The sequence below is a fragment of the Ruditapes philippinarum genome, unplaced genomic scaffold (assembly GCF_026571515.1).
Source record: "Ruditapes philippinarum isolate M1 unplaced genomic scaffold, ASM2657151v2 ctg8217_1_1_1_1, whole genome shotgun sequence".
Taxonomy (NCBI): Eukaryota; Metazoa; Mollusca; class Bivalvia; order Venerida; family Veneridae; genus Ruditapes; species Ruditapes philippinarum.
This window is the reverse complement of record NW_026863968.1, coordinates 13,992-41,961: the sequence shown is the minus strand read 5'-3', so window position 1 is coordinate 41,961 and position 27,970 is coordinate 13,992. Positions and strand designations below refer to the sequence as shown.

At 31.5% G+C, this 27,970-nt stretch overlaps 1 protein-coding gene and 2 long non-coding RNA genes across 4 annotated transcripts; 1 reads left to right on the top strand and 2 right to left on the bottom strand.

Moving 5' to 3' along the window:
- Positions 1–10: 10 nt before the first annotated feature.
- On the bottom strand, positions 11–4,945 carry LOC132723971 (protein pigeon-like; the record flags this gene model as incomplete). The annotated part of the gene is made up of 4 exons (XM_060708775.1): positions 4,844–4,945; positions 1,643–1,816; positions 741–787; positions 11–266 (listed from the first exon to the last, which is right to left on the bottom strand). Coding segments are annotated over exons 1-4 (579 nt in total), but the record flags the coding sequence as incomplete, so codon positions are not given.
- A 7,368-nt stretch (positions 4,946–12,313) lies between these two features.
- LOC132723972 (uncharacterized) lies at positions 12,314–20,025 on the top strand. 2 transcript variants are annotated; one of them, XR_009624822.1, is made up of 3 exons: positions 12,316–12,380; positions 13,005–13,111; positions 19,863–19,899. It is a non-coding gene; the product is annotated as an uncharacterized LOC132723972 (long non-coding RNA). The 2 variants fall into 2 exon arrangements; XR_009624823.1 differs by lacking the exon at positions 13,005–13,111 and having other exon boundaries at positions 12,314–12,380; positions 19,863–20,025.
- A 5,499-nt stretch (positions 20,026–25,524) lies between these two features.
- On the bottom strand, positions 25,525–27,659 carry LOC132723973 (uncharacterized). Its single transcript, XR_009624824.1, has 3 exons — positions 27,336–27,659; positions 26,240–26,312; positions 25,525–25,710 (listed from the first exon to the last, which is right to left on the bottom strand). It is a non-coding gene; the product is annotated as an uncharacterized LOC132723973 (long non-coding RNA).
- Positions 27,660–27,970: the final 311 nt, after the last annotated feature.

The window sequence follows — 27,970 nt, the reverse complement described above, 5'->3', positions numbered from 1 at the left end:
CATCAGTAACCGCAGCATTTAAAATATTCAATTTAGTAACATAACAACATAATGAATATACCTGATAATGTGAGGAATGTTGTAACGGAGAGTTTCTTTGTAGAGGTGATGTTCGTGGTAGAGGGGACGACTTGGCTCTCCTGTCTGATGCCAGCACCTGTTGCTGATAACATATACAGAATGTACCAGTGTTCTGTGTTAACACACAAATATTCATACTTGTGTCAGGTATTCCATTGTGTAGAGGAATATCGGCATAGTAACATCTGAAACAAAACAGACAGTTTTATTACAACTAAATCATCAATTTGTGTCTTTTTCTTGTTCAATAGGTAATAACCATGCCATAATTACTGTAATGGTCTACAAAGGTAAAAGTTAATCTAAGAAATATAGTGTTTCCTTATTTCAGTAATGAAACATTTATAGAAAGAACAGAATTGTGTGTGATCATTTTTTATTTACAAAACAAGCAAGAGATACAGTTTTTTTTCTCCTATACCAACCCTTAACCTGCCTAATTTTTATAATGTACTGGTCCAGCTTCTATTTGTAGAACTGTCCATTATTAATTATATCAAGATGAAAATTTGACATTAGTCTACAGACAGTATAAAGCCTGAGCATACTTGGATGTGTAGGCTTGCGGGGCTGTATACTGGTGGCCAAAGCCAATTAGTTTCGAGTTCTTCAGATTAAGAGCTAAGATGCCCAAGAAAAAAGATATTTACACATCTTACCTGCCTGAGGATTTGGAAGCAACAGGGAAATTAAGTGGAACATCCAGCTAAAATAAATGAAGAAGAAAATTACTAGTACATTTTTAATACTGATTAAAACTAATTTACCTCACTAATAATTCAACAATATCACAGTATCTCTTCATTCCCAATAGATATGCATTAAAAATATACAGTTTTTTTTAAATAGCGTTCCTATTCAAGTTGTTGAAATTTGTTTCATATTTCATTTTCAAATTTGTGATAATTTATTAATTTAACCAGTTGATGTCTTAAGGGCCCAAGTGGCAGATAGATAATGGTTTGTGAATAAGATTAAGGCCTTAAGCACTGTTGGTTTTAATTTTATCCTCTAACCAACATTATAGCTTAAACAGGGTTTGCAGACCTATCAAAATGCTGAATATACATGTACCTGAAATAATGTACCGATGGACAACTTATGTCTTTATATGAAAAGCTTCAAAATAACATAATGAGCTACACAATGTGGTATTAGACAATTTGTTATTAAGTAAATAAAGGATATTGAATGAGTGTAAGTTCAAAACTGAATTTATAACACGAGTTGAATAAAATTATATTATGCGAGCCTCTGGCAAGCATAATATTATTTTATTCAACAAGTTTAATAAATTCAGTAACGAACTTACACGAATATAATATTCTTTTTATCACATACCCAAAACAAAGACCGTCTTAAGTGAAAAAAGATCATTTTTCATTTGTGCGCTTATAGTATAACGCTAACATTTAGCACGTCTTTACACTATGTTTGTATAACTATTATGACGTCACATCAAAATATAATGCATGGCCGTGCAATACCATTTTTTCGGAGTCACAAAATCGGCAGTTCATTACAGATTAGTAAGATTAGTAAGATTTATATGAATTCTCACCACATGATCATGTGTGGCATTATTGTAGAACTGTACACATGACAGTAAATGCTGTTTGATATTGTTGCCATCTCGACGGTGTAACATATAGAATAACTGTTGATTCTGGCAGTCCCATTGGCACCATGTGAATTTCTTAGCCACCTGCTCGGTCTTTGGCTGTCCTCGCATTACCTGAATAAAATGACTTAGCAAGATTATAAAAATGCATTTTAACTCATTCCTCATTGACTTTAAATAATGAAATTGTCCGGTATAGCTTATGGAATTTCTATAAAAATTGCAAAGATTCAAGCTGTTTCAGCAGTCGGTTGTAAAGAACATGATCAGACTATTCTAGCTTGAATATACTGTCATAACTTTTCAATCATATAATAAACAAGAGGGCCATGATGGCCCTGAGGTCGCTCACCTGTATATAGGCCCCCCACCCCCCAACGTTGCAGGGCCAATTTAACCTAAGGGCTTTTATTTGCACAAACTCGGTAGACACCCATAAGAAGATGTTTCATGCTAACTAAGCTCTAGCTCAATTGGCTTTATTGAAAGAAGATTTTTTTAAAGTTTTTACTATACATATACATGTATAGTTAAAAACAATGACACCCCTGGGGCCGGGCCAGTTTTGACCCCAGGGCTTTTATTTGAACAAACGTTGTAGACACTTACTTGAAGATGTTTCATGCTTAATATCTAAACTCTAGCTATTTGGGTTTTTTCAAAGAAGATTTTTAAGTTTATGCTTCACACATATAAAGAAAATCAATGACCCCCGGGCCGGGCCAATTTTGACCCCCAGGTTTTTTATTTGAACAAACTTTGTATACACTCACTAAAAGATGTTTCATGCTTAATATCTTAACTCTAGCTATTTGGGTTTTTACAAAGAAGATTTTTTAAGTTTTTGCTATACACATATAAGGAAAATCAATGACCCCCAGGGCGGTCCAAATTTTCACCCCAGGGCTTTTATTTGAACAAACTTGGTAGACACCTATTAGAACATGTTTCATGCTAAATATCTTAGCCATAGCTCTTTGAGTTCTTTAAAAGAAGATTTTTTAAGTTTTTACTATATGCATATAGGGAAAATCAATGATCCCCCGGGCGGGGCCAATTTTGACCCCCAGGTTTTTTATTTGAACAAACTTTGTATACACTCACTAAAAGATGTTTCATGCTTAATATCTTAACTCTAGCTATTTGGGTTTTTTCAAAGAAGATTTTTTAAGTTTTTGCTATACACATATAAGGAAAATCAATGACCCCCAGGGCGGTCCAAATTTTCACCCCAGGGCTTTTATTTGAACAAACTTGGTAGACACCTATTAGAACATGTTTCATGCTAAATATCTTAGCCATAGCTCTTTGAGTTCTTTAAAAGAAGATTTTTTAAGTTTTTACTATATGCATATAGGGAAAATCAATGATCCCCCGGGCGGGGCCAATTTTGACCCTAGGGCTTTTATTTGAACAAACTTGGTAGACACTTATTAGAACATGTTTCATGCTAAATATCTTAGCTTTAACTCTTTTGGTTCTTTAAAAGAAGATTTTTTCAAGTTTTTACTATATGCATATAGGGAAAATCAATGACCCCCTGGGGTGGGGCCAATTTTGACCCCAGGGCTTTTATTTGAACAAACTTGGTAGACACCTATTAGAACATGTTTGATGCTCAATATCTTAGCCATAGCTCTTTGAGTTCTTTAAAAGAAGATTTTTTAAGTTTTTACTATATGCATATTGGGAAAATCAATGACCCCCCGGGGCGGGGCCAATTTTGACCCCAGGGCTTTTACTTGAACAAACTTGGTAGACACCCATTAGAACATGTTTCATGCTAAATATCTTAGCTCTAGCTCTTTGGGTTCTTTAAAAGAAGTTTTTTAAGTTTTTTTCTATATGCATATAGGGAAAATCAATGACCCCCCGGGGCGGGGCCAGTTTAGACCCCAGGGCTTTTATTTGAAGAACTTGGTAGACACTTATTAGAACATGTTTCATGCTAAATTTCTTAGCTTTAACTCTTTTGGTTCTTCAAAATAAGATTTTTTAAGTTTTTACTATATGCATATAGGGAAAATCAATGACCCCCCTGGGGCAGGGCCAATTTTGACCCCAGGGCTTTTATTTGAACAAACTTGGTAGACATCTATTAGAAGATGTTTCATGCTTAATATCTTAGCTCTAGCTCTATGGGTTCTTTAAAATAAGATTTTTTAAGTTTTTACTATATGCATATAGGGAAAATCAATGACCCCCCGGGGCGGGGCCAATTTTGACCCCAGGGCTTTTATTTGAACAAACTTGGTAGACACTCACTAGAAGATATTTCATGCCAAATATCTAAGCTCTAGCTCTTATGGTTTTTTAAAAGAAGATATTTAAAGTTTTTTCTTTTGGTTGCCATGGCAACCAGAGTTCTGCATGGAATTAAATTCTTTGAACAATTTTTAAACGTGACCACCAAAGGAACATTCCTGTGAAGTTTGGATGAAATTGGCTTAGTGGTTTATGAGGAGATGTCATTTAAAGTAAAAGTTTACGGACGGACGACGGACTGACGCCGGACGGACGCCGGACGAAAAGCGATCACAAAAGCTCACCCCGTCACTTTGTGACAGGTGAGCTAAAAATTGATCTTGTCAACCAATAAAACTTTTATATATAATTTTTGTTAAAGACAAAAAACCTTTCAAAACATCATTTTTCTTTCAAAAGGAACTTTCTATTTCCTTTTTTCTTTGAAATAGAAAAAAACTTTATCATTTTCTTTCATAAAATAAGGTTGTTTTTTTTTCAACCAAGAAAACTCCTTAATTTTATATATAGTTAATTCAAATAAATTTCCTATCATTAATCTCATATAAGAACTTGTTTACTGGGAAGATTAAATAAGTCGCCAATTTATTATGCAGTATGGATCATTTAACAAATACAGTAAAGCCTGTACATAGCAACTACCTTTATAAGACAATGTTATTGGCTGCTGGTGAGGGTATAGCTCTACAGAGGTTAAATTTATAGTGAAATCCTACTTCTGGAAAATCAGATTATGTTGTTATAATTAAAGAAGTGCTCTACACAGGGTCACTCTGCACAGGTTGAACTGTATAAAGACAGTCATAGCTACCATATCTCAATTTCAATGTTATGCAACATATATTTGTAATGCAGAGAGCATGTTAACTAACTTACCATTCCTGTAGCCACTCTCGCCAAAGGAATCTTGTACAGACCAATAGCTGAAAGACAAAAATGTTTTGATGCAGACTTTAAATGTCTTGCTTCAGTTGGCATTGAGTGGTGTTTAAAAAATATTTATCTAAAACAGTGTACTGGAATAAATATGCTTTTGAAAAGTAAACTATTGATTTCTGTAAGATGCATTTAAAAATCATCTTAAGGCATGGCTTAAATATGTTATTATTTTTTGGCCACATACATTACATGTATAATCTTCCATTATAAAATATAATTTTTTCTTAATTTCAGGCTTGTCATTCAAGAAAAATTTCTGAGACAGGTTGTTAAATTTGAGGCAGTTATTTTTGGTTTTATCACATATAACCAAGTGTGTTTTCTAAGTTTTGAGGTGACCAAAATGCATTCAAGACTGTCATTTTGGCCTACTGTGAGCTGCCTCCTTATGTAAAATCTTGGTTCATTTGTGTTTGGCACTATACACAATTACATGTTTTTGTACACAATAAAATATTATTAAACTCAGGAATCCTCTCTCAAAAAATATCTCAAGCAACAGTTTTCAATAAGTACATCCAATAACTCAAAATACATGTACAATCTATTCATACTTTTTCATAATTCATTTATCTTTTCAGTTTGGGGCAAAATTTTAAAATTTTAAAGGGGTTATGAAGGGGGAACTTTTTGTAATGAAATTTTTTTAAAAGAAAAATCCTTTTATAAAAAAAAAATTAAAATTTTTTGGCATTTTTTTTTTGTTTTTTTTTTTAAAAAATGTTTAAAAAAAACATGTCTTTAAAAAGGGAACATTTAGGGGGTTTCAATTTCCCCCAAATTTAACTAAAGCATAAAAAAAATAAAAAATTTTTGAAAACCCCAAGAAACATTATGTATAGAAATTTAGTTTTTAAAGGGGGTTGTTTAAGTTTAAAAGAGAAAAAAGGGGAAAAAAACCCTTTACACCTCTTTTGGAAGCTGACCAGCATGTATGCCCCTCTTTCCCCTCCGGGGTTTATCCCCCCAATATAAAAATTTTGCAATTTTGGGAAAATTTGCCCGGGGCCCCCCCCCCATTTTTGGGGGAAAATACAGGGGAAAACCCCTGGGGTTTTAAAACTCTGCCAGGTACGCACTATTTTCTCAATTCCAAAAAATAAAAAAGTAACAAAAACTTTTTTTTGGGGTTAAACTTTTTTTATATTTATGTTTTTTTTTGTATTTTACCTGACAGTTTAAACTTTTTTGTTTTTCACCAAAAACTTTTTTTTTAAAACCTTTAACTTTTTCACTTTTTATGGGTTTATACAAAAAATTAGCTTAAACCATTTTAAACCCATTTTTACAACGAAAATCATTTCCTTAATAAAGGTATTTGTTTTTTAAAACGTAAAATTCTTTTTTTGGGGTTCCCAGCCCGTTTCCCTTCTTTTTTTCCTTTTTCCCTTTTTTATACTGTTTTATTTTTTAAAAATTTGGTTTTTATAACATAAACCAAATGAGAATCCCTAAAAATCCTTTTGTTTAAAATTTTATTTTTTTTTTAGCAAAAAACCCCACCTTAAGTCAAAAATTTTGGACGGAAAAACTTGGTTTTTTGGAAAAAAAATTTTTCCCCTTTCCCATGAAACTATTTTAATTTTTTTTCAAGTCTTCAACCATTTTTTTTAAACCCATGGTGGAAATTTTTACAAAGGGGGAAAAAAAAATATAACAAAAAAAATATACCTAAACACCCCACTATTTGCGCCCCCTTAAAGTGAAATTTTTTCATTGGAAAAAATTTCACTTTCTTTAACCTAAAAAAAATCTTTTTTAAAAGTTATTTTTAAAAATTTTTACAAAAGCCCAAAAAGCTTTTTTTAAAAAGCATTAAACTTTGGCCCTTTTAAAAATTTTTAATTTTTAAATTTTTAAATTTTTATAAAATTTTCTTTTTTTTTTCATCATTGCCTAAATTTTAAAACCCTTTTCCAGCCCCTTTTGTCTGCACTTGCCCCCTTTTAAATTACCTTTTTTTGCATTGTAGTAACCCCTGTAATAAAAAACCGAGAAAAAAAAAAATTGAATTTTTAAATTTAATTCCCACTTTTTTAAAGCAAGAAAAAAACAAAATTTTCTTTCAAAATTTAAGCCCCAAAATACGGGGTTGGGTTAAAAACATCCCATCAAATGTTTTTTTTATAATGTCACAGACTTTTATATATTATATTATTTACCCTCCATGTTAATTTTTAATTTGGGTTTAATTTTGGAATTTTAATATTTTTTTTTTTTAAGTTTAAACAAAATTTTGGAAAAAAAAATTTGAAAAAGAGAAAAAAAAGTTCTACAACGGAAAAAAATTTTGGCCCACATACAAACAGCCCAAAAAAAAAGTTTTGGTTAAAAATTTTTAACCAAAAATTTTATGAAAATCCTTTGTAACCCCAAAGGGTTTTAAAAATTTTTTTCAAGAGAATTTTAAAATTCCCCATAAATTTGCCCTTTTTTTCCTTTTTGGTTTTATAAAAAGCAGGACCAAACAAAAACCCGCGGGTTAATATATGAAAACCCCTTAAAAATTTAAACAAAAAACAAAAATGTCCCAAAATTTTAAATTTAAAATCAAAGAAAATTTTTTTTATTTAAAAAACAACGGGAAACAATTGGCCAACAAAACCGACAGACAAACCAAGGGGGGTTTTTAAAAAAATTTTAAAAACCCAGAAAATTTTAAAATTACGATATCCTTTGTTTTTAAATTTGTCATATTTCAATTTCAAAAATTTAAAACAAAACTATAATGACTTCATTTTTTTTTTTTCAAACTAAAAAAGCTATGTAAAGCATTCCTAATAAACAAAAAAATTTTTGTAAAAAAAAAAAAGAAATAGAATTTTTTTTAAAATCTACCATTTAAAAATTTTAAAATTTTTCCAATTTTTTCCTGGGTTGCTTGTAAAATTTAAAAATTAAAACTTTAACCCAACATTTAAAATATGTTTTTTTTTAAAGGGTTTCCCCCCCCCCCTCAAAATAAACTTTTTTTATAACCCCAAAATTTCCCCTAAAAATTTTCTTTTTTAAAATATATCACTATAAAATCACTTTTTAAATTTTCAGTTAAATGATCACTATAAAATTTAAATTTCCCCAATATACACTAAAAAAAATTTCATTTTACTATTATCACTAAAAAAATTTTTCCAAGAACTACAGTATCACTTTTTAAAGGGGATTTTTTTCCCTGGGGTTTTTTTTTGACATGAATGGGGAGTTTAAAATTTCTGAAATATTTTTCCCATATAAATGTACCATTTGAAAATGAAAGGTTTTAGACGCATAATCTTTGTTTGCAACAATTTTCAAAATCAAATCGCGCACTTTTTTTGGGTTTTTTTTCAGAATAAATTATTCAACCATTTGGGAAAAAAAATTACCCAAACAAAAAAGCGTTTTTAAAAACTCTTTTCATCAAATGGGCGTTAAGAAAAAAGCATAAAAATATTTATTTCCAATTTATTTCAAAGTATATTTCTTAACTATCTTTGCATATATTTTCTGTTTAAAGAGTGTCGGCGCTTCATTTATGTTTAAGAAATTCAAATGTTTATGTTTTTTAGGCTTTTTAAACTGACAGTGGAGTCCCCTTTAATATCAGTGCACTATTGACACTATGAAATGTGTTTAAAAATGCAAGTGATATAAGAAATTTTCAGTTTTCTATATCACGCCATCTGTGTCTAAAAGTATAAATACCTGAGTTTACGCAGTTGCTGGATTGTACAACCAAGTGTGTTGAACCATGGCCCACCCATGAAAATAAACAATATTGATAATATATATTGAAGCAAATTAGATTAAAGCTTCAAAACTGAATGTACCAAATTTCTCTTATGCCTAAAATCAAATTCATAGGCATTCCACATTTTTTTTTATTCTTAAAATTGTTACTGTTTGAACAATAATATTCAATCTTATCATCTAGTCATTATTAAAGATATTTTGCACATTTTGTATTTTTGATTCATTAAAAATAGCAAACAAATTAATATGTCAAACCTCTGTTAAGGGACTGTTTGTAGGCCTACTTAAAGATCACACATTTAAAACGAAAGATTAATCCAAGTGTCTACAAGTACATTTGCAAAGCAGCTCAGTCCAGCATAAAAAAAGACCTTTATATTTATCTAAACATATTTCTTTTCAGCCCCAAAAATTTAAAAACTTTTTTTTGAAAAACTCTCCTATTCATTCCAGGAAGTTTTAGGGCATATTAGGAAAAATGGTTTATATAAAACATCAATTTTTTTTTACAAAAAAAAAATTGTTTAAAATATAAAAAAACCAAAAAATTTTTGGGCCTTTAAAAAATGAAAAGCATTAATTTAAAGTTTTCCCCAAAATTTTTCCCCACTTTGCATCTGACACATTTATCCCCCTGTGGACAAAAACACACCCATCTTTTCCCCTTGATTTAAAACTCCCAGCTACTTCTGGAAAAAGAAAAAAAAAAAAAAACATGTACATTAAGCATACAAAACTTAAAATAAGCCAAAATTAGTATGGTAAAATGGGTTAGCTTTTTTTAAATCATACACTTTTTACAGTAAAGTATGATTTAAAAAACATCTCCCTAAAATTCTGTTAAAAAAACCCTTTTTTGGGAAAATAAAAAAGCATACCTGGTCAGAAATAAATACAAAATTTTTCCGGACACTGCAAAGCCGGTGTAATACTCCAAAAATTATAACCATATTGCCCTAACATATCCTATTGCCTTTTTCGAATCTCTCATGAAATTAGGGATTTACAGGATGCAGGATCCTGCATCAATATACCTTGGTTCCACAATTCTCATGCTCTTACATGGATGCATAAAAATATAATGCTGGCTTCAAATGAATAAAAAAATCATTGTAGTAAACATTTTTTTTATTATATAAGATATAAAATTAAAATTGAAGTTAATGGCTTTAACATTTTGAAATGTATGTATAACAAACATTTTATATGCATATGAATTAATTGTTCAGTAATCTTCAGTCCAGAAAAAGGTTACGATAATTACGGGGACGAATGTCTTGAGAACTAGCGAAATTATACTTCGGGAGGAATACTAACGATTGTCAGAAGTGGTGCTTGGAACATTATGTTTGTCTCGTCTTTCAGAAACGTAAGAACATATTTCTTCAGAGAAGCTCTTAACTTTTTGCAGTTCAAACATCACTTTTAGCTTTTGACAGCTGTCATGTGACCAAAATACTTCCTGGTTTCCGGCTCTGATTTTGGGTACCACTAAAATACGCAACGGAGATTTTTTGGCGCAACGGACGCAACGGGCGCAACGGAGATATTTTTTTTATACTTACTTTATAGTGCTAAACAATCATTTTAGATGCTCAAATATAGTATATTGACTTTAAAAAAGGCGTTGTGTCGGTTTTTTCTAAAAAATATCTCCGTTGCGCCATGAAATTTCCATTTCGCCAGACATAAAACCCTTCAGTGCAATTAAACATAAACAATTTATGAAACATTTTAAAACATACTTACTTAATAGTGCTAAACAATCATCCATTTAGATGCTTAAATATAGCAAATTGACTTTAAAAAAGGCGTTGTGGCGGTTTTTCTAAAAAAAAATATCTCCGTTGCGCCGTTGCGTCCGTTGCGCCAAAAAATCTTCCGTTGCGTATTTTAGTGGTACCGTCTGATTTTAGAATTAATACGCGCCTAGTACCATCAGGAAATTTTCCCTTTTCCGGTTTTGATATTTTTTTAAATTTTATGTTTACATTTAAATTTTTTTTTTGTAAAAAACCCCAAACGAAAAACTGCAAAAGTTGTAAACTTTTTTGATTCCTTTTTGGGAAAATTTTAAATTTATAGTTTAATAGACTTTTTTTTCATATAACTAGTCCATTATTTTGTTTAAAAATATTAAAAAGAAAAACAAATTAAACAAAAAAATTTACTTTTAAAGAGGTGGGAAATTTTTAATTTTTTATAAAAAAATTTTTATTAAGCCTTTTATTTATTATATTTAGCGTTTTAAAAAGTTTCCCACTTAGTTTTTGGGTTTAACTATTTTTTGGCTATGGGTTTTTTTTGCTTAAAATAAAAAAAAATCAATTTCCCCAAAGTTTTTTAACTTTCAGGAATTTTTCAAAAATCCCCGAAACTGAAAAAGGGGCCAAATCCCCAAAAAATTTACACCAAATTTCCCCAAACCCAAATATTGCATTAAATTTTTTGCTGCCAAAAATTAAAAAATTAAAAATTTAATCAAAGAATGGGGGAAATTTAAAAAAATTTCCCTTTTTTGCCCAAAAGTGTATTGTTGGGGGTAAAGAAACTTTTGTTAAACAGGGCCCCGGGTTTTAAAATTTTATTTACGGACAGTCCCCGAAAAATTTTTTAACAATTTTTATTTAATTTTTTTCAGATTTTTTTTTTTAAACTTTTAAATTTTAAAAGAAAATAAAGTAAGAAAAATAGTAGAAGGTTTTTATTTAAATTTTTAAAAAAACCCCAGGTTTTAACCCTGAAAAAAGGTTTGGTAATTTTATGATTTTTTAAAGTAACGTTTGGGTTTAAAATTTTAAAAACAGTTTTTTACGACTTTTAAAATTTTTACTTTTTAAAAAAAAATTTTAAAAAAAACATCCCTAAAAGATGAAAAATCCCCCCCATTAAAACCCTTTTAAATTTTAAAAAAATTCCCAATTTAAAAAAAAACCTTTTTCCTTTTCTTTCCCGATTTTTTTTTGTAAACTAAAAAAAAACAAAATTTCATTTTTGAAAATCTGTAAAATTTAGGGTTGAAAAAAACTTTTTTAAATTTTTTAGACTGTCTATAAAAATTTTCGGACAGTTTCCCTAAAAAATTTATGAAAACCTAGACTTGTTAAAAAATACAGAGATTTTCCCCTGATATTCTCATTTTGGGAAAAGGGCCCACAGTCCCCTATTTTTTAAATTTTGTTCAATTTATATCAGTTTTGGGGTTTAAAGAACATTTTTTTTGCACCTTTCGCCCAGTTTAAAAGTCCAAATTAAAACAAAAACTATTTAAAAATTTTTTCCCCGAAAGGTTAACAGGGTTTTCGTCGTATGTGTGCCAGTTATAAAAAAAAAAAAACAGATTATGCATGGGAACTGATGGTAATTGATAATGGTAAACGTTCACCTCAGCAGTTAACCCAACTCAACACAGTTCAACATGGCAAATTATTAAACAAGCTATGAAGATATATCAAGATCCTGTATTTTGTCTGTAGTTGTCTGTGAATTTCCTGATGTTGTTAGAATTATGGCTGCTAAAATCATGCTGTTGTAGTGGACTGAGAACAAAAAAGTGATTTAGTGTAGAAGTTTAAAGTTTTAAGGTGTTGATCAATCAAGACAAATATTATTTCCAAAATTAAAATTGTATCAATTTTATATAAATGATAAATTATCATTGGATATCTCTTTTCCAGACAAGAAACACCACAGAAATGGCATCCACAGACCCAAAAAGCAAAGATGTCCAGATAATAAAGGAGTAAGTTGGTCTATTTAAAGTTTTGTTAATTCTAGTCTGCTTTTTTAGCTCACCTGTCACAAAGTGACATGGTGAGCTTTTGTGATCGCTTTTCGTCCGGCAGCCGACCGTCCATCCGTAAACTTTTACTTAAAACGACATCTCCTCATAAACTGCTAAGCCAATTTCATCCAAACTCAGTGTTATTTTCCACTACTTTGGGAATGTTGCCAGTACGGACAGATTAGGAAAAAAAATCCATCGGTTTGACTCAAATTGGGAATTTTACAGAGGATGCAAAATATTCTTCGGGAATTTTTTTTATCCAGGGAGACTAAAAATTATGCATAATATACACTTTAAAACCATGTAATATTAACTTAAATGATTATTTTTGCTACTTGCGGTTGAAAAAAAAAATTGATAATCATAAAAATGTTAAGGTGTGAAACGCTTAAAGTACGAATTTACTGGGTACGAATATCACTCATGTAGTTATACTTGGTTTTTATCGCATATCTCTCATCAATGGCATTACTGTTTTTGTTTACCTTTAAATTTGCCGTTTTTTTTGATGAAATTTTCAGTGTTATTTTGGGAATGTATCAGTCATGAATTGGGAAATTTGTTGTCTATTTTCTACAGGGCTCGACATTAACGGTTGTCCGACTGCCCGGGACAACCAAAAGTTTGGTCAGGGCAAGTGAATTTCAAAAGAACTTGTCCGACAGGGCAAGTGAAAAAAATCATAAGTAAACATATAAAATTCCTATATTATGACCAATAATCCTTGCAAATTACAATTTCAATCTTAATTAGACTTAATTAGAACGGATCACATTTGTGAAGACGATAAATAACGAACCTCACAGGGGGCAATTGTACATGTACACAGACTATCCGGTTGTCTGATGAATATGTCAAAACTTGATTAACATTATTAATTGTGTCAACACCTCTTCTTATTAAAGGTGTTCAAACCCTGTTAAAGTTCAAATCACAGCCTTGAACTTAGTTTAATTTAGCCGTATAAACATTTGCCGATTTCTGGCTGTTTATTTTTGCCGTTAAAATCTAAAATTTATCGTATATCCTCAAAGAAAAAACGTTTCTCCTGTAGATACAGTGTTCGAAATTAGCAGTAGTCCTATAGCCCCTGACTACTAAATTTCTCCTCGGGCTACCAACTTTTCACAGTAACAAGCCCGACCAGGCTACTGTATTTTCAGAGTAAATATAAACAACTGTTTTGAACAAATGAATCGTGCTAGTGAAATGTCTTTTGGGCTAGTGAATATTCCAATCTGGTAGTCCGGCCAGCCTAGTGGATTCAAATCGGAATTTCTTACACTGTAGATAATTGTGAAAATAATAACAAATCATCTGCAAATGTGATACAGAGACATATCCACAAGGAAAAAAGATGTAAATTTAGAAACAAAATCGGTAAATGAAATTGTCACATATTTTTGCGACTTAAGATGTGGTAAACACAAAAAAAAAAACACAAAGTTTCTGTCCACAACTTTATAAAAATTCTTTTATGAAGAAAGTACTATATTTAAGTGATTTTTAGCTCGACTATTCGAAGAATATGAGAGCTATTGTAGTCGCCGTGGCGTCCGCGTCGGCGTCTGCGTTGGTTAAAGTTTTTTGTAAAGTCAAATATCTCAATTATTGCTTGAGATATTCAATTGAAACTTACAATACTTATTTATAGTAACAAGGTACATCAGATTGACAAGTTGGGTAACTCGACCTACAATATTGACAGAATTATGCCCCTTTTTAACTTAGAAATTTTGGTTAAAGTTTTTTGTAAAGTCAAATATCTTGATTATTGCTTGAGATATTCAATTGAAACTTACAATACATATTTATAGTAATAAGGTACATCATATTGACAAGTTGGATAACTCTGCTACAATATTGACAGAATTATGCCCCTTTTTTACTTAGAAATTTTGGTTAAAGTTTTTTGTAAAGTCAAATATCTCAATTATTGCTTGAGATATTCAATTGAAATTTACAATACTTATTTATAGTAACAAGGTACATCAGATTGACAAGTTTGATAACTCTGCCTACAATATTGACAGAATTATGCCCCTTTGAAACTTAGAAATTTTGGTTGAAGTTTTTTTTGTAAAGTCAAATATCTCAATTATTGCTTGAGATATTCAATTGAAATTTACAATACTCAGGGTTGTCATTAAGAGGCGGCAGGAGGCCAAAATGCCTGTCTCAAATGCATAATGGGCCGCCTCAAAATTAAGAAAACACTCTTTGTTATGCATGATAAAGACAGAAATGACCGCCTCAAGTTAAAAAAAAACCTTCTGCAAAAATTTTTAATGACAACCCTGAATACTTTTTTATAGTAACAATGTACATCATTTTGCAAAATTGCATAACTCTTGCAGAATTATTTGCCCCTTTGAAACTTAGAAATTTTGGTTAAAGGTTAAAGGTCTTCAAAGATTTTTACTTGAAACTTTACACATGTACTTAGGGTCATAATTTGAGGGTCATAATTGTATGTCACTGACCATGTTCCATAACTCTATCTTGCATTAAGGCTGATTCATATCCCCTATTCTACTTACTCTCTTGGTTAATGTTTACATGCAAGTTTTACATATCTCAATAACTATTAAAGATATTTATTTAAAACTTCACATATGCATTAAGGGTCAGAATTGTAGGTCACTGACAAAGATCCATAATTCTATCTTGCATTTAGGCTGATTTTTCTTCCCTTTTTTATACGCCCGTTTGAAAAACGGGACGTATTATGGGAACGCCCCTGGCGGGCGGGCGGGCGGCGTCCAATTTTGTCCGGTGCATATCTCCTACATGTATGGAGGGATTTTAATGAAACTTCATATTAATGTTCCTCATGAGGAGCAGTGTCGCGCACATGAACCAGGTCTCTAGGTCAAAGGTCAAGGTCACACTTAGAGCTCATTGAAAAATGCTTGTCCGGAGCAAAACTTCCACATGTATAGAGGGATTTCAATATTACTTGGCACTAATGTTCACCATTGTGAGGCGGAGTGTCGCGTGCAAGATTCAGGTCCTTGCGGGCAAGGTCAAGGTCACACATAGAGGTCAAAGTTCAGATAAAAATATGAAGATGTGTATATGGACCATTTAGTCATCATTTATTGAGGGATTGTAACACAAATGGTCATTATCAAGACTATGGCTGTGAACATATAATTTAGGTCAATATATACAAGGTCAAGGTCACTAAAGATGATGAAATATCCAGATTTTGTAAATAGAATTTAATCAAAGGGAGACAACAAAGTTATTACTTTGTTCATAAATGACTTACACAATTACTCCCCTTGATCTATTTTTCTAAAAATAGAATTTAATCAAATGGCATGAAATAATCCTCTTTCTTGGACTTGAGTATGTTGTAAAGAATGTAACATTTATTTACACATGTTTCATTCATTGGTCAAGATACTTAACTGTGATAACTATGGTGTTCTGTAGACTTGGTATTTGTTCATAAAGATCATACAGTAATTACCTTATCAAATGTAAATACTTTCTCATAGAAATTTAATTATATTTTAATTTTCAAGTAAATATCAGTTCAGCTCATTCAAAAAGATTAAGAATTGTAATGAAATGTATTTCCCTAGAATAAAATCTTAAATCAGAATTTTTTAGTTATTAAATTACATGTACTTTTTATACGCCGTTTAAAAAAAGATAAAAATATGAAGATGTGTATAGGGACGATTTAATCATCATTTATTGAGGGATTGTAACACAAATGGTCATTATAATGACTACGGCTGTGACACATGTACTTTAGGTCAATATATGCAAGGTCAAGGTCACTAAAGATGGTGAAATATCCAGATTTTGTCTGGAGCATATCTCCTACATGTATGGAAAATTTTTATAATACTTTATGGAAATGCTCACCACCATGATATGTATTGCTCCATGCATGATCCAGGTCTCCAGGTCAAAGGTCAAGGTCACACTTAGAGCTCATTGAAAAACGCTTGTCCGGAGCAAAACTTCTACATTCATAGGGGGTTTTCAATATAACTTGGCACAAATGTTCACCATTGTGAGGCTGAGTGTCGCATGCAAAATTCAGATCCCTGCGACCAAAGTCAAGGTTACACATAGAGGTCAAAGTTCAGATAAAAATTTGAAGATGGTTATAGGGACCATTTAGTCATCATTTATTGATGGATTGTAGCACAAATGGTAACTATCATGACTACAGGTGTTACACATTTAATTTAGGTTAATATTTGCAAGGTCAAGGTCACTGGAGATGATTAAATATCCAGATGTTGTCCGGAGCATATTTTCTACATGCATGGAGGAATTTTAATGTTACTTTTATAGAATTGTTCACCACCATGAGACGTAGTGCCCTGCACATAAACCAAGTCTCTAGGTCAAAGGTGAAGGTCACAGTTAGAGCTCATAGAAAAACACTTGTCTGGAGCAAAACTTCTACATGCATAGAGGGATTTCAAATATAATTTGGCACAAATGTTCATCATTGTGAGGCTGAGTGCCGTGCATAAAATTCAGGTCCCTGTGACCAAGGTCAAGGTCACACATTCTGTGCATATCTTCCCTATTGATTTGTTTTAAGGTTCATTTAACAACACAGTGCCAAGAATAAAAACTTGCTTGCTAGATAACACTTATCCATAATGCCCCCATCTCCATCTAAAGCTTTTTCGTAAACGGGCGTATTTTGTGACTATGGCACCCTTGTTCAACTTAGAAATTCATGGTAAAGTTTTGCATGTAAGCTGTTATCTCCATAACTAGTGAAGGGTTTATGCCTTTTTTGGGACAATTTTATGCATTCATTATAATAAAGCAGTGATTTACTTGATAAAACATCTTAATAACAAGCCTTTGTACGTTTTCTGTGAATTTTATGTATTCATAGGTATTTAGTATTATTATACTCAATAAAACACCCTTGTGACATTACCTTCCAAGTAGTCAAGCCAATACTGTATAATTAGACTCTAAGGCCTATAACATGAATTTATGAAAAAAATTTAGCCCTTTTGTGAACTTAGAAAATTTAACATTATCAAGGCTCTTTAAGTATAAAGCACTTAGAATAGTCGAGCGTGCTGTCCTACCGACAGCTCTTGTTATATATCAAATGCACAAAACTTGGATTTTTTGTCAAAATAACCATGGTTTTTTTTACTTTTTTTTTCTTCAAAAATACATATTTATAACTTAATTACTGAAAACATTTTAAAATGTTATTTAGCCCCTTTTAACCTTCCTTCTATTTCCAACCAATTTTAGTGAAAATATGAGTATGATTTTGTCACAAAATGTCTTTATTTCTTAAAATAGCCTGTACGGCTTATAATGAAACCCATGCATGATTAGAGAATAAATAAACCCCATTTTCAAAGATTGCCAACACTTTTTTCTCAAAACTTACTAATAAATGTAGGGTTGTTTTCAACACTTTACCGGTTTAGGTCAGGGCAAGCAAGCTTTGGGTCAGGGCAAGTAATTTTCAAAAGTACTTGCCCGACAGGACAACCAAATAAAAAAGTTAATGTCAAGGCCTGTTCTATTGGGAATGGTGCCGTTTTCCGGTATCAGTTATATAAGGAAAAAAACACACTGAAACTTCACAGGACTGTTCCTTTGGTAGTCAACTTAAAATTGTTCAAAGAATTTAATTCCATGCAGAACTCGGGTTGCCATGGCAAACCGAAAGAAAAAAAAAACTAAAAAAAAATCCTCTTTTAAAAACCAAAAGAGCTAGAGCTTTAATTTTTTGGCATGAAACACCAACTAGTCAGTGTCTAACAATTTGTTCATATAAAAAAGCCCTGGGTTCAAAATTGGTCCAGCCCCGGGGGTCATTGATTTTCCTGATTTGTATATAGTTTAAACTTAAAAAATCTTCTTTTAAAAACTAAAAAAAAGCTAGGGCTTAGATATCAAGCATGAACATCTTCTAGTGGGTGTCTACCAAATTTGTTGAAAATAAAAGCCCAGGGGTCATTGTTTTTCCCTTGATGTATATAGTAAAGCACTTAAAAAAAATCTTCTTTTAAAAAACCTTAAGAGCTAGAGCTAAGATTTTTAGCATGAAACATCTTGCTAATGATGTCTACCAAGTTCATATAAGGGCCCTAGGGTTAAAATTGGCCCCGCCCGGGGCTTATATACAGGTGAGCAATCTCAGGGCCATCATGGCTCTCTTGTTTCACATGTAAACAGTGGTTTTTCTCACTTAATTGATTTTTTTGGAAAGAATTTAAAATTGATAATTTGGAACTGCATAAAGAAAAATTTCGTTCTGTTATATAAGGTGAAAATCACAGGGATGAGATAATAACTAAAATTAGCTCCGAGAATAAGTAAAAAGTTTCAGTGCAAATGAGAAAAAATAGTTTTTGATTTGTCAGCAATTTAGTGTCTATTTTTTTACCTGTGTAGGATTTTCATGATATGTTCAGTTAAATGTTTATCTCAGGGCATTTTCACCATTTCCAGTTCAAGATAACCTCTTTTTTCCCAATTTCAAAAAAAAATATTCCCACCTACTGCTAGATATATCAAATTATTTGATCTTTTGAGACAGATTATTAGATTTTTCAAAGTTATGACAGGTTATATGATCATACAATATCTATATAAACTTGAAGGTTGTTTTTCAACATTTTTGAATTTTCAAATTATCAAAGTGCAGCATAATTGTTCAATTTAAGCAAAGGATCTTTTCTGAAAGGAAAACCGCCTCCGTGGTCGAGGGTTAGAGTCGATGACTTCTAATCCAGTTACCTCTCTGACGTGGGTTTGATCCCCGGGAGATGCTTTGGTAGTTTAGCACGGAGGAGGTAGTCTAGTACTGGTGTAACTCTCCCAGGAACGATGGTTAGGAAAACTACCCGCCTATAATATGACTGAAATACTGTTGGGGAAAAGGCGTAAAATGAAACAAACAAACAAAACAAATTTTTCTGAAAGGAGCTGGAAAAGGCCCTGCATTATAACCAGAACTCTGGTTTCAGATGCAAAACTTAAAGATCAAGGTCATTTTTGGCCTTAAAAGTGAATAAAGGTTTAAGCTATTTACCTGCCACCTGTACCCGTAGTTTACAAATTATTGTTCGAATTTTTTTTTTTAAATCATTAAGTATAAAAGAAATATGATAATGTTGGTAAATGGTAAATGGTGTATGCATGAAATCAATGTTAAACAATTAAAATCCTAATTAAAATAGCAGGATAATATTTTGTTTGAACTTTCAGAACATTTTACTCTGTTCATGTACAATATTATTCATGTGTTTAAAATAACTTGGACATTCTTTATCACAATTTTTTCAGTCTCTTTGACTCTTGAATCAACAATAAGACAAACTACACAAGTTCTTTTATATGTATACTATATCTGTAATGTTCACAGTAAGCTGATTTAGATTTTGGAGATGAACAGTTTTTATTTTATTTTTTCAGGTTGACCCAAAGTTTTTAAGAACACATGAGATTTGCAAAAAACACAACAAGAAGGTTGCCAAGTAAATAAAGAGGTGTTGATGTCTGGTATTTGATGATTCAGCAGTTTCCTTTTATAATGTAGAGCCTGCAAGTCAATAAATACTTGGCAAACCAAACACAATTTGTTGAAGTATTTTTTAACACATAATCCCTTTATTATGCCTGCTGTATTGACTATTCCTTAAATAAGACTTGTACAGCTTCCATTTTAATAATTTTAAGGATATCAACATGAAAAATTTAATACAACAAGTAAATCAAGAGAAGGAGAGAACACACGTCAATGTTAAAAATTTAATGGTGGCCAACAGTAAAGAACACATGTCAGCTGGCCAGTGGCTTAAATTGTAGATAATTGCTTAGCTGATTAAAATTTGAATAAAATACCCTGCTCAGTCTCAAAACTCCAAATTTTTCATTTGTCAGGACATTTTTAGCTTGTGTCTGACCAATTAAATATCGGAGCTATGAGAAAAAATTTATAACCTTGGACCCATCATCATGTAAAAAAAATTTGCCCACATATCACTTTGATGTTGATACCTATAATACTTTTAGATTTATGGCCCAACGATATTAAAAATGTATTATGTTGGAAAATATTGATAATTGCTACACAATTCATTTGTAAAAGGTCAAATGTAACATGTTTTGACAATACAGTGTATAATGTTTTAAACTCTACACACTACAGAAAGACACAGTATGAATACATAGTGTAATTAAAAAAACTGGCAGTTTTTTAAGAAATGGCTAACTTCGCTTGACTCACTAGTAATTGGGAATGCAGTTTCACACAGTTTGTGCATTCTATTATTCAAATTAGACATAATCGTAAGAATTTCATAGATTTCAATAAATTTCTGCAATGAAAATATTTTTACTAAAAGATGAGCCAAGTATATCTTTAAATAGAAAAAATTATTTAAGGGGATGAAGTCTTAAATTATGCAAAAAGAGATTTATGGTTCTTGGACAGTGTAGTTGTTTAAGATCCATCAATGTATGAAGTTTTGATCCAAGAAAAAAAAAACTAGGTAATAACTTCAAAATCATATAAAAACAAGTTCTGGTTCTAAATAATGTGCTCGTTGATGAGATGAATACAGCTGTGAAAATTACAAATTTTTAAGGCAATACTTTCAGTTATATTCTGGATTGAAATAAAGTAAGAAAGAGCAATAACTCCAAAATTATGCAAAAGAGTTACGTCACCAGTGATGTGTATGGTTCTGAAGCATTGCCCTTTGCCTTTATGTGATCTATCAATTTATGAAGTTAAATGCAAATATCTGCTAGTTTGGTAGCTATGCCAAATGCAAAGGGCATTAAATCTAAAACTTTGCAAAAGATCGTACACGGTCTTAGAAACTTAGGCAGTTAGGTGTCATTTTGCCTGCAGAAATTCACTGAAACACACCGAATTAACTGTGGATAAGCGTTCTTCTAATGAACCTCGTGACAGTCAGCTTACAAATGCCCTAACAACTGCATTGCAGTGGCGGCATGGCCGAGTGATTAACGCGTCGAACTAGTAAACAAGTAATCTAATGATTGCTACCCGAAATGGTTCAAATCTCGCCAGAAGCAAGCCGTTGTTTCCTTGATTGTTCAGTACTGGTTGGTTCCAGGAACGGATTCGATAGTGTGTCTATAACCTTATAGCTTCCTACACAATCGATTATAGCATTCTACACAATCGAACTAAAATAAATTCTGTAGAAACCAACTTCATTTTTTTCCACAGGACCCGACAGAAAATGCGTCAAACCGTTCAGCCAAATTAATTAGGCTAGGTATGGAACAACTTCAACTTGTTAACGAGACATTACACGGTAAGAAGATTTTGTATCATAGTTTGGGGACCTTTCTGTTGAAAAAGTGTCAGAGTTAAATCGTATACATATACATGCACAGTGCGGTAACTGGAGTGCGGGTATCAGTTACCCGCACTCCAGATAATGCCCGTTGATTGGTTCATTTTTGCTGGGGTTTACATATTGTGACGTCAGAGAAAAGGAAAGGGGCAGAAAATATCATATTCAAATGCTCGTTCATTGGTTTTTTTTTCTGGGGTTTCATATTATGACAACAGGGAACGTGCTGTCATGTTTGACTATGATACAAAAGAGAAAGAACACCAAAACACTCGGCAATCTGATTTATACTCGGGGGCTACGCCCCCTCGTACAAATCAGATAGCCTCGTGTCTCGGTGCTCTTTCTATTACATAGCAGTACGATAGGACAGCTATAATTACCCAATTGATACCCATGTGAATATTTAAGGCATGGCAATATAAATGCCTTAGAAAGATCAAAATCCTTATTCTAACACTATCGGAATTTTTTCTATATAAACAATAGTCTAGTCAAATTAGCCCGAAAATCAAGCTAACCTAGAACTAATTGCAAAAGTTTTTGTTTTGGTATTTTATGATGGTACCATATCTGCTTGATATTTGGAAAAAAGTTGCACTCTTTTGCTGAAGGGGAAATGTGATAATTCTAGCTTTCAAGTTGACACCCTTAAATTTCAGTTGTAAAATCGGCGTAATTTGTTAATTTCCGATGATACTAAAAAAACACGTCTATATATAAGTTAAACATATTTATTACATGCAAACTTCATACAAACAAATTTTTGTCCATGTTGATACAAAAATTTACGCATTTAAAATTAAAAAAAAAATTTGGTGGGCAATTCTATGACAAACTGGTGTCAAATTACCCCACCCACTTTATGTTAATTTTTTTTAACCAGTCAAATTCCGATATATAAGCAGCAAATCATCCATTCCATGTATATTTACAGTAAAAACAATACATAATAACATATTTATGCATGAAGAAGTACTTTGTAAATTATGTCAACTGTATTCATATGAATTAAAATGGACATACATGTGTATTGTAAATTATGTTTTAGATAAATGTTAAATAATTCAGGTACACTTTTGTTTAGCTAACATTCTGAACATCCAACGCATTTTGAATAATTTGTTTGTTTCAAGCAAAAAAAAGAACAACAAGTAAGCATAATTAAGAGCGAGTAACAATTACCAAAACTACAGATGAAAAATACTATGCCCGGTCTATCATACTCTATGGAGAAATTGTAGTACATGTATATACATTTAAGTGTCACTTGTTGAAATTTGACATTACACACGGAATTAAACTATATTACAAATGTACAAATGTACCGAAGAGCTACCTAATTTGGCAAGCAACAATGTAGTGATAATAAATATAAAGGACACGAATATACAGGCTGTTTCATTCACAAGAACTACATTTTTGTCACATCGATATGTACACTTAAATCACTTTAAGTATATGGTAGGGTTATTGTCATGCTTGCACTGACACATAACAGTCTACAACATATAAGTCAACTTCTATAAATTTGAAATTATCGTTCTGTATTTCAGACAGTATAGTAATACATTTTTATTTACAATAGGTGAACTTTGACATTGACAATTAGAGGGAAAAAAAACAGTGTGTCGCAACACAAGCAAATATAAGAAAGCATTGATAAGTATGTATTCAATAAACAATCTAACTTTAAATGTACAATACTATTGTACATTTGGAGTTAAATTGTTTCAAAAACATTTTACTACATTTATGTTATAGGCATAGTTTGGTGCTAGTACAAGTTAATTGTTTTGTGATAGACACCAATATAAAATATTGTGCATAAATTTTAGTATAATTTGACACTGGATAAAAGAGTATAACTACAATACTAAAGAACTACTTCATATGGCAAGCAAACAGAGTATTATTATAAATCTTTTGTTTGTATTACAAGCTACATTGTATTAACTTCGCGAGGAATATGAGACTGTTCAATATATAGAAATATTTGTCTGCAAAGTTTTTTATGAATAACTTAAAGTGAAACCTCTATTGCTTATGTAAAAACAAGATGCCAGATGCATGTACATTGCCAATAATAACACAAAATATAAATACATTTCAATACAAAACAGGTAAAAAATTGACAACTTAGTTCTAAGAGCATTGTGTCGATACAAGATCTAGTCCTCCATGTCTGCAAAATCAATATCTGAAATGGACCGTCAGTTTGAACAGCTAATACAATGACATTCTCCACAGCCAACCGAACATTCGAGGTCATGTTTGCGACAGGTACATCTCTAAGAGTGGCATTTTTTGCAATTGCATCTGATAATATTTAAAAGAAAATCTGGAGCAGCGGGTTGTGTAGATTTGCGGGTACAAGAGTCCTTAGAGAAGTTCCTATCCCCATTCAGTTGGGTCTAATTTATCATTTCCAATCCATGTTTGTGGTTGAAAATATGACGGTATAGAGTGTTGCGCCGCAGCATCAGACGTAGGCGGAATGCTTTGAACTTGAATAACAGATAAAATTGAACGGTTTTTAACTAAAAATTGTGAAATCTCGCCCTTTTCAAATTATTTATATATTTTAACCCTCATGGCTTTTTCACCACCTGTAATAATTTCTTCTTTTTTTGGGTTGAAAAATAAAAATTTTGGCAGCTTTTTCCCGGGAAACCCCTTTAAAATTTTTAAGAAAACCAGAAAAAAACCCGTGAAAGGAAATGGTGGGAAAATAAAAATCTTATTCCAATCACTTTTTGGTTTGTCTTTTGAATATAAAAACCCATATATAGGGTTTTTATTGTCTGATCTGAAATAAAAAATTTTTCAAATCTGACAAAAACCCAAAAAAACTGAAAACAGTCTTTTTAAAAAAACTTTTCCCCACAGATTTTTTCCCTCTCAGAACATTTGATTTTAAATTTTTTCCTGATCCTCGGAAACCCCGGGCTTTTTCCCAAATAATCTTTAAAAATATTAAATGTAGTATATACGGAATGTGTACCGTGGGTTCCGACGATGTGTTTCCTGAAAATCAAAACTTCTACCAGGATGAACATCTACGTTTACCAGATGCAACTTTAGCAGGCTTACCACAGAACAAGCAATTACACTTAAAAGCAAAATTAGCATTTGACCTTAAAGGTCTTTTAACTAGGTTACACTTAACATTGGAACTATTTGAAATGTTTCTATTGTGAATAAAATCCCTTCTACAGTCTTAGTGCACAATTTGGCCTGTAATTGTTTGTATACTTGTATACTTGAATTCCTCAGATCGCTAGCATAATTAACACTGTTGCTTCCCTTTCTCTCTGAGAGTGACAATTGGGACCTATTCTGGATATCCTGCGCACAAAATACGCACGTTGTAGAATCTGAAAGCATATTTTAAATCTAAGACGATCTGTATATATTATTATTTTGTATATGCATTATTTCACAGTAACAATAGTATTGTGTAGTGTAAAATATGAATATACATCATACATGTATATAACTTATGAAATATGTTATTTTATATATGTTTGTGTATTGATTTTCTTACTATTCAGACCAATATGTATAAACCATCTGACATTGGTAAAAACAAAATATACCTGTTGCCATGTTGATATTTACTTGTAGATCCCGAAATCAGAAATGCACAACGGGTTTCTGAAAAAAAATATTCAGTATAGAAATATTCAGTATGAAATGTGCATTTATTTCAGCCTACCTAAAATAGCCTATGTTATTTCCCTGCATTTAACAATACATTAAACCTTTATCCGAAAACTTAATGGCAAGCATGTGTATATTTACAGAGAAATTGTCATGAGTTTTTATTAATTTAATATACAGTAGTCAGTATAAACATACCGAAATGCAATGCCCTTCATATCGTTATTGGTTCCATCAGCATGGTTTGTTAATGTGGCTTGTATCATCTATAGAAATAAAAGACATATTTTGTGAGAAATCATGTATGAATTTATCATATATTTATATTAGCATACTAACTTTGTATTTAAAAGAAACAAGTATATTTTGCATGAACCGATACTCAAATGACATAATCGTTCATTTCATTTTTCCACTTTGATTAATAAAGCGTGACGTCATTTGGCCAATGCCAATTTGAATATTCGGCATTACTTTCCATAGGTGTTAAATGTAGGCAATAACAAAAAATATCCGTACTATGTTATACTTTGCATTTTTAAAAATATTAAATCAGTAAGGTATACAATCACAAAAGACCGAGGAAGGTGAACATATATGGAATGTATTGTATGTTCCGGGCAATCATGTAGTATGAAAGCTCGGGAGCGATTTTGCAAATTTCCTATGAAGAGCTACTGGTGTGGTCCATTTCACATTATAGCATATTTAAAAAAAGGACAAGTTAAAACACACACATTGTTCATATATTATAGATAGAAATTGTGCATAGATAATACTTAAAGTATGACTCACCTTGATACAAGAGACAGCTGAACATTAGATAATCATCATATGACCATTGGTGTGTAAATCATGGATGTCCTATCTGAAATTAAGTATTGATTTTATTTATGTACATTTACATGTTTAATAATGCAAAATATATATCTAAATATAAATTTTATATACGTACATGTAAATCTGAATATTGTTTTATATACTGGTTTGGGACCACCAAAACCAGACAACCACCAAACCCGGACGGCCCCGAAAATGCTTTATTTAGTATTTTCTTTGTTCAGTGGTTGTGGTTATTACGTAAATAAATTTATTTCAACCTACATAAATGATAATATTTTTGTTGTCTATTTCTAGAATGTTGACGTTGAAATTTGGGGGTCAAGAAAGCATTGCCTGACCTCATATACCAGCTATAATCATTTGCATAGTAAACAATAGAATATCCAAAACTTCAGCATTTGTTGCTGAAATATTGTATATCATGTTAAAAATCTAAAATCAAAACCCCACGTGATGTACATATCTGTCCGGACACATGGTACTGTAGTGTAGACAAGTTAGGTAATTTTGATACCCTCCTTGTGGAGCCTCAGATATAAGTGTCAATACAATCAGAAATAAACAAACTAGTTTGTTAGTTAGGAGAAGAACCTAGCTGAACAGTGTCAAATTTTAAGGTGTCTAGGTTAGAAATTATGAAATTTGTACGGAAAATTGTTCAAAAAGTGTTCGTTTGATGGTCCCCGACAGTACAATAAAATACCTTGTTATAATAAAATAATGCATATTCACGACGTAAATTATGTCCCGTTTTGTCTTCCGTAGATTAAAAAATCGTGAAATTTGTTCATTTCAAAAGTAACAATATAATGTCGAAAATACAAAGTTTTCATATTAAATATGTCTTAATAACATTTTTTTTCTTATAAATATATATATATCATTTATTTAAATCAAATCTACTAACATTTACTGGTGATATTGGTTTGCTGTTTATTTCCAAAAATATTTAACATAAAATCGTAGTTATATTTAACTATGGCACTTATTGTGAAAGTAAAAAGGCATAAATGATCAAAGTAAATGTAAAATACACAAACAAACTTACCTTTGCCATCTAAATGCTATTTTTGATGAAAAATGATATTTATGTTTCGACGGAAGTTTCACGAAATCATATGACAAGTTTTCAATGACGCGCGTGCCTACGTAAAATTGTTACGTCATAGGAAAAAACCGCGTGTATGGTGTACAGTTCGGGTCTTAAAATATAAAGTTAAAATTCGTGAACTTTGAACGCGTGTAAAAAAAGTTGTGCACAGAGTTATATGTGCAACTTTTTTTCTGACATATACATATACCAGACCTATTCAATGAACAAAGATTCAAAACTTTTGCAATTAGTTCTGGGTCATATTTTATTTTTACTAGACTACAAAGAAGGCCCGAAGCGTGCATTATTCTACAACAATGCACTCGCAGTTCTTATTATCTCCCTGTGTATTTTCACTTTGAGGGCGCCATTTTGTTTGAAAAATCTGATAAATAAAAACATTTTTTGTCGAATTTTTTTGTGAAAACTATCTAGAATGAAAGAAAATGGTATAACTAAGAAAATTAATCTGAACACCAATATCTTTAATTCAGTCGATAACGCTGTACAGACGTTTAAAGTGTTGTTTACGTGACGTCACAATGTAGCGCCAAACAGCACGTGCAAAACAATCAAATCAAGAACGCTAT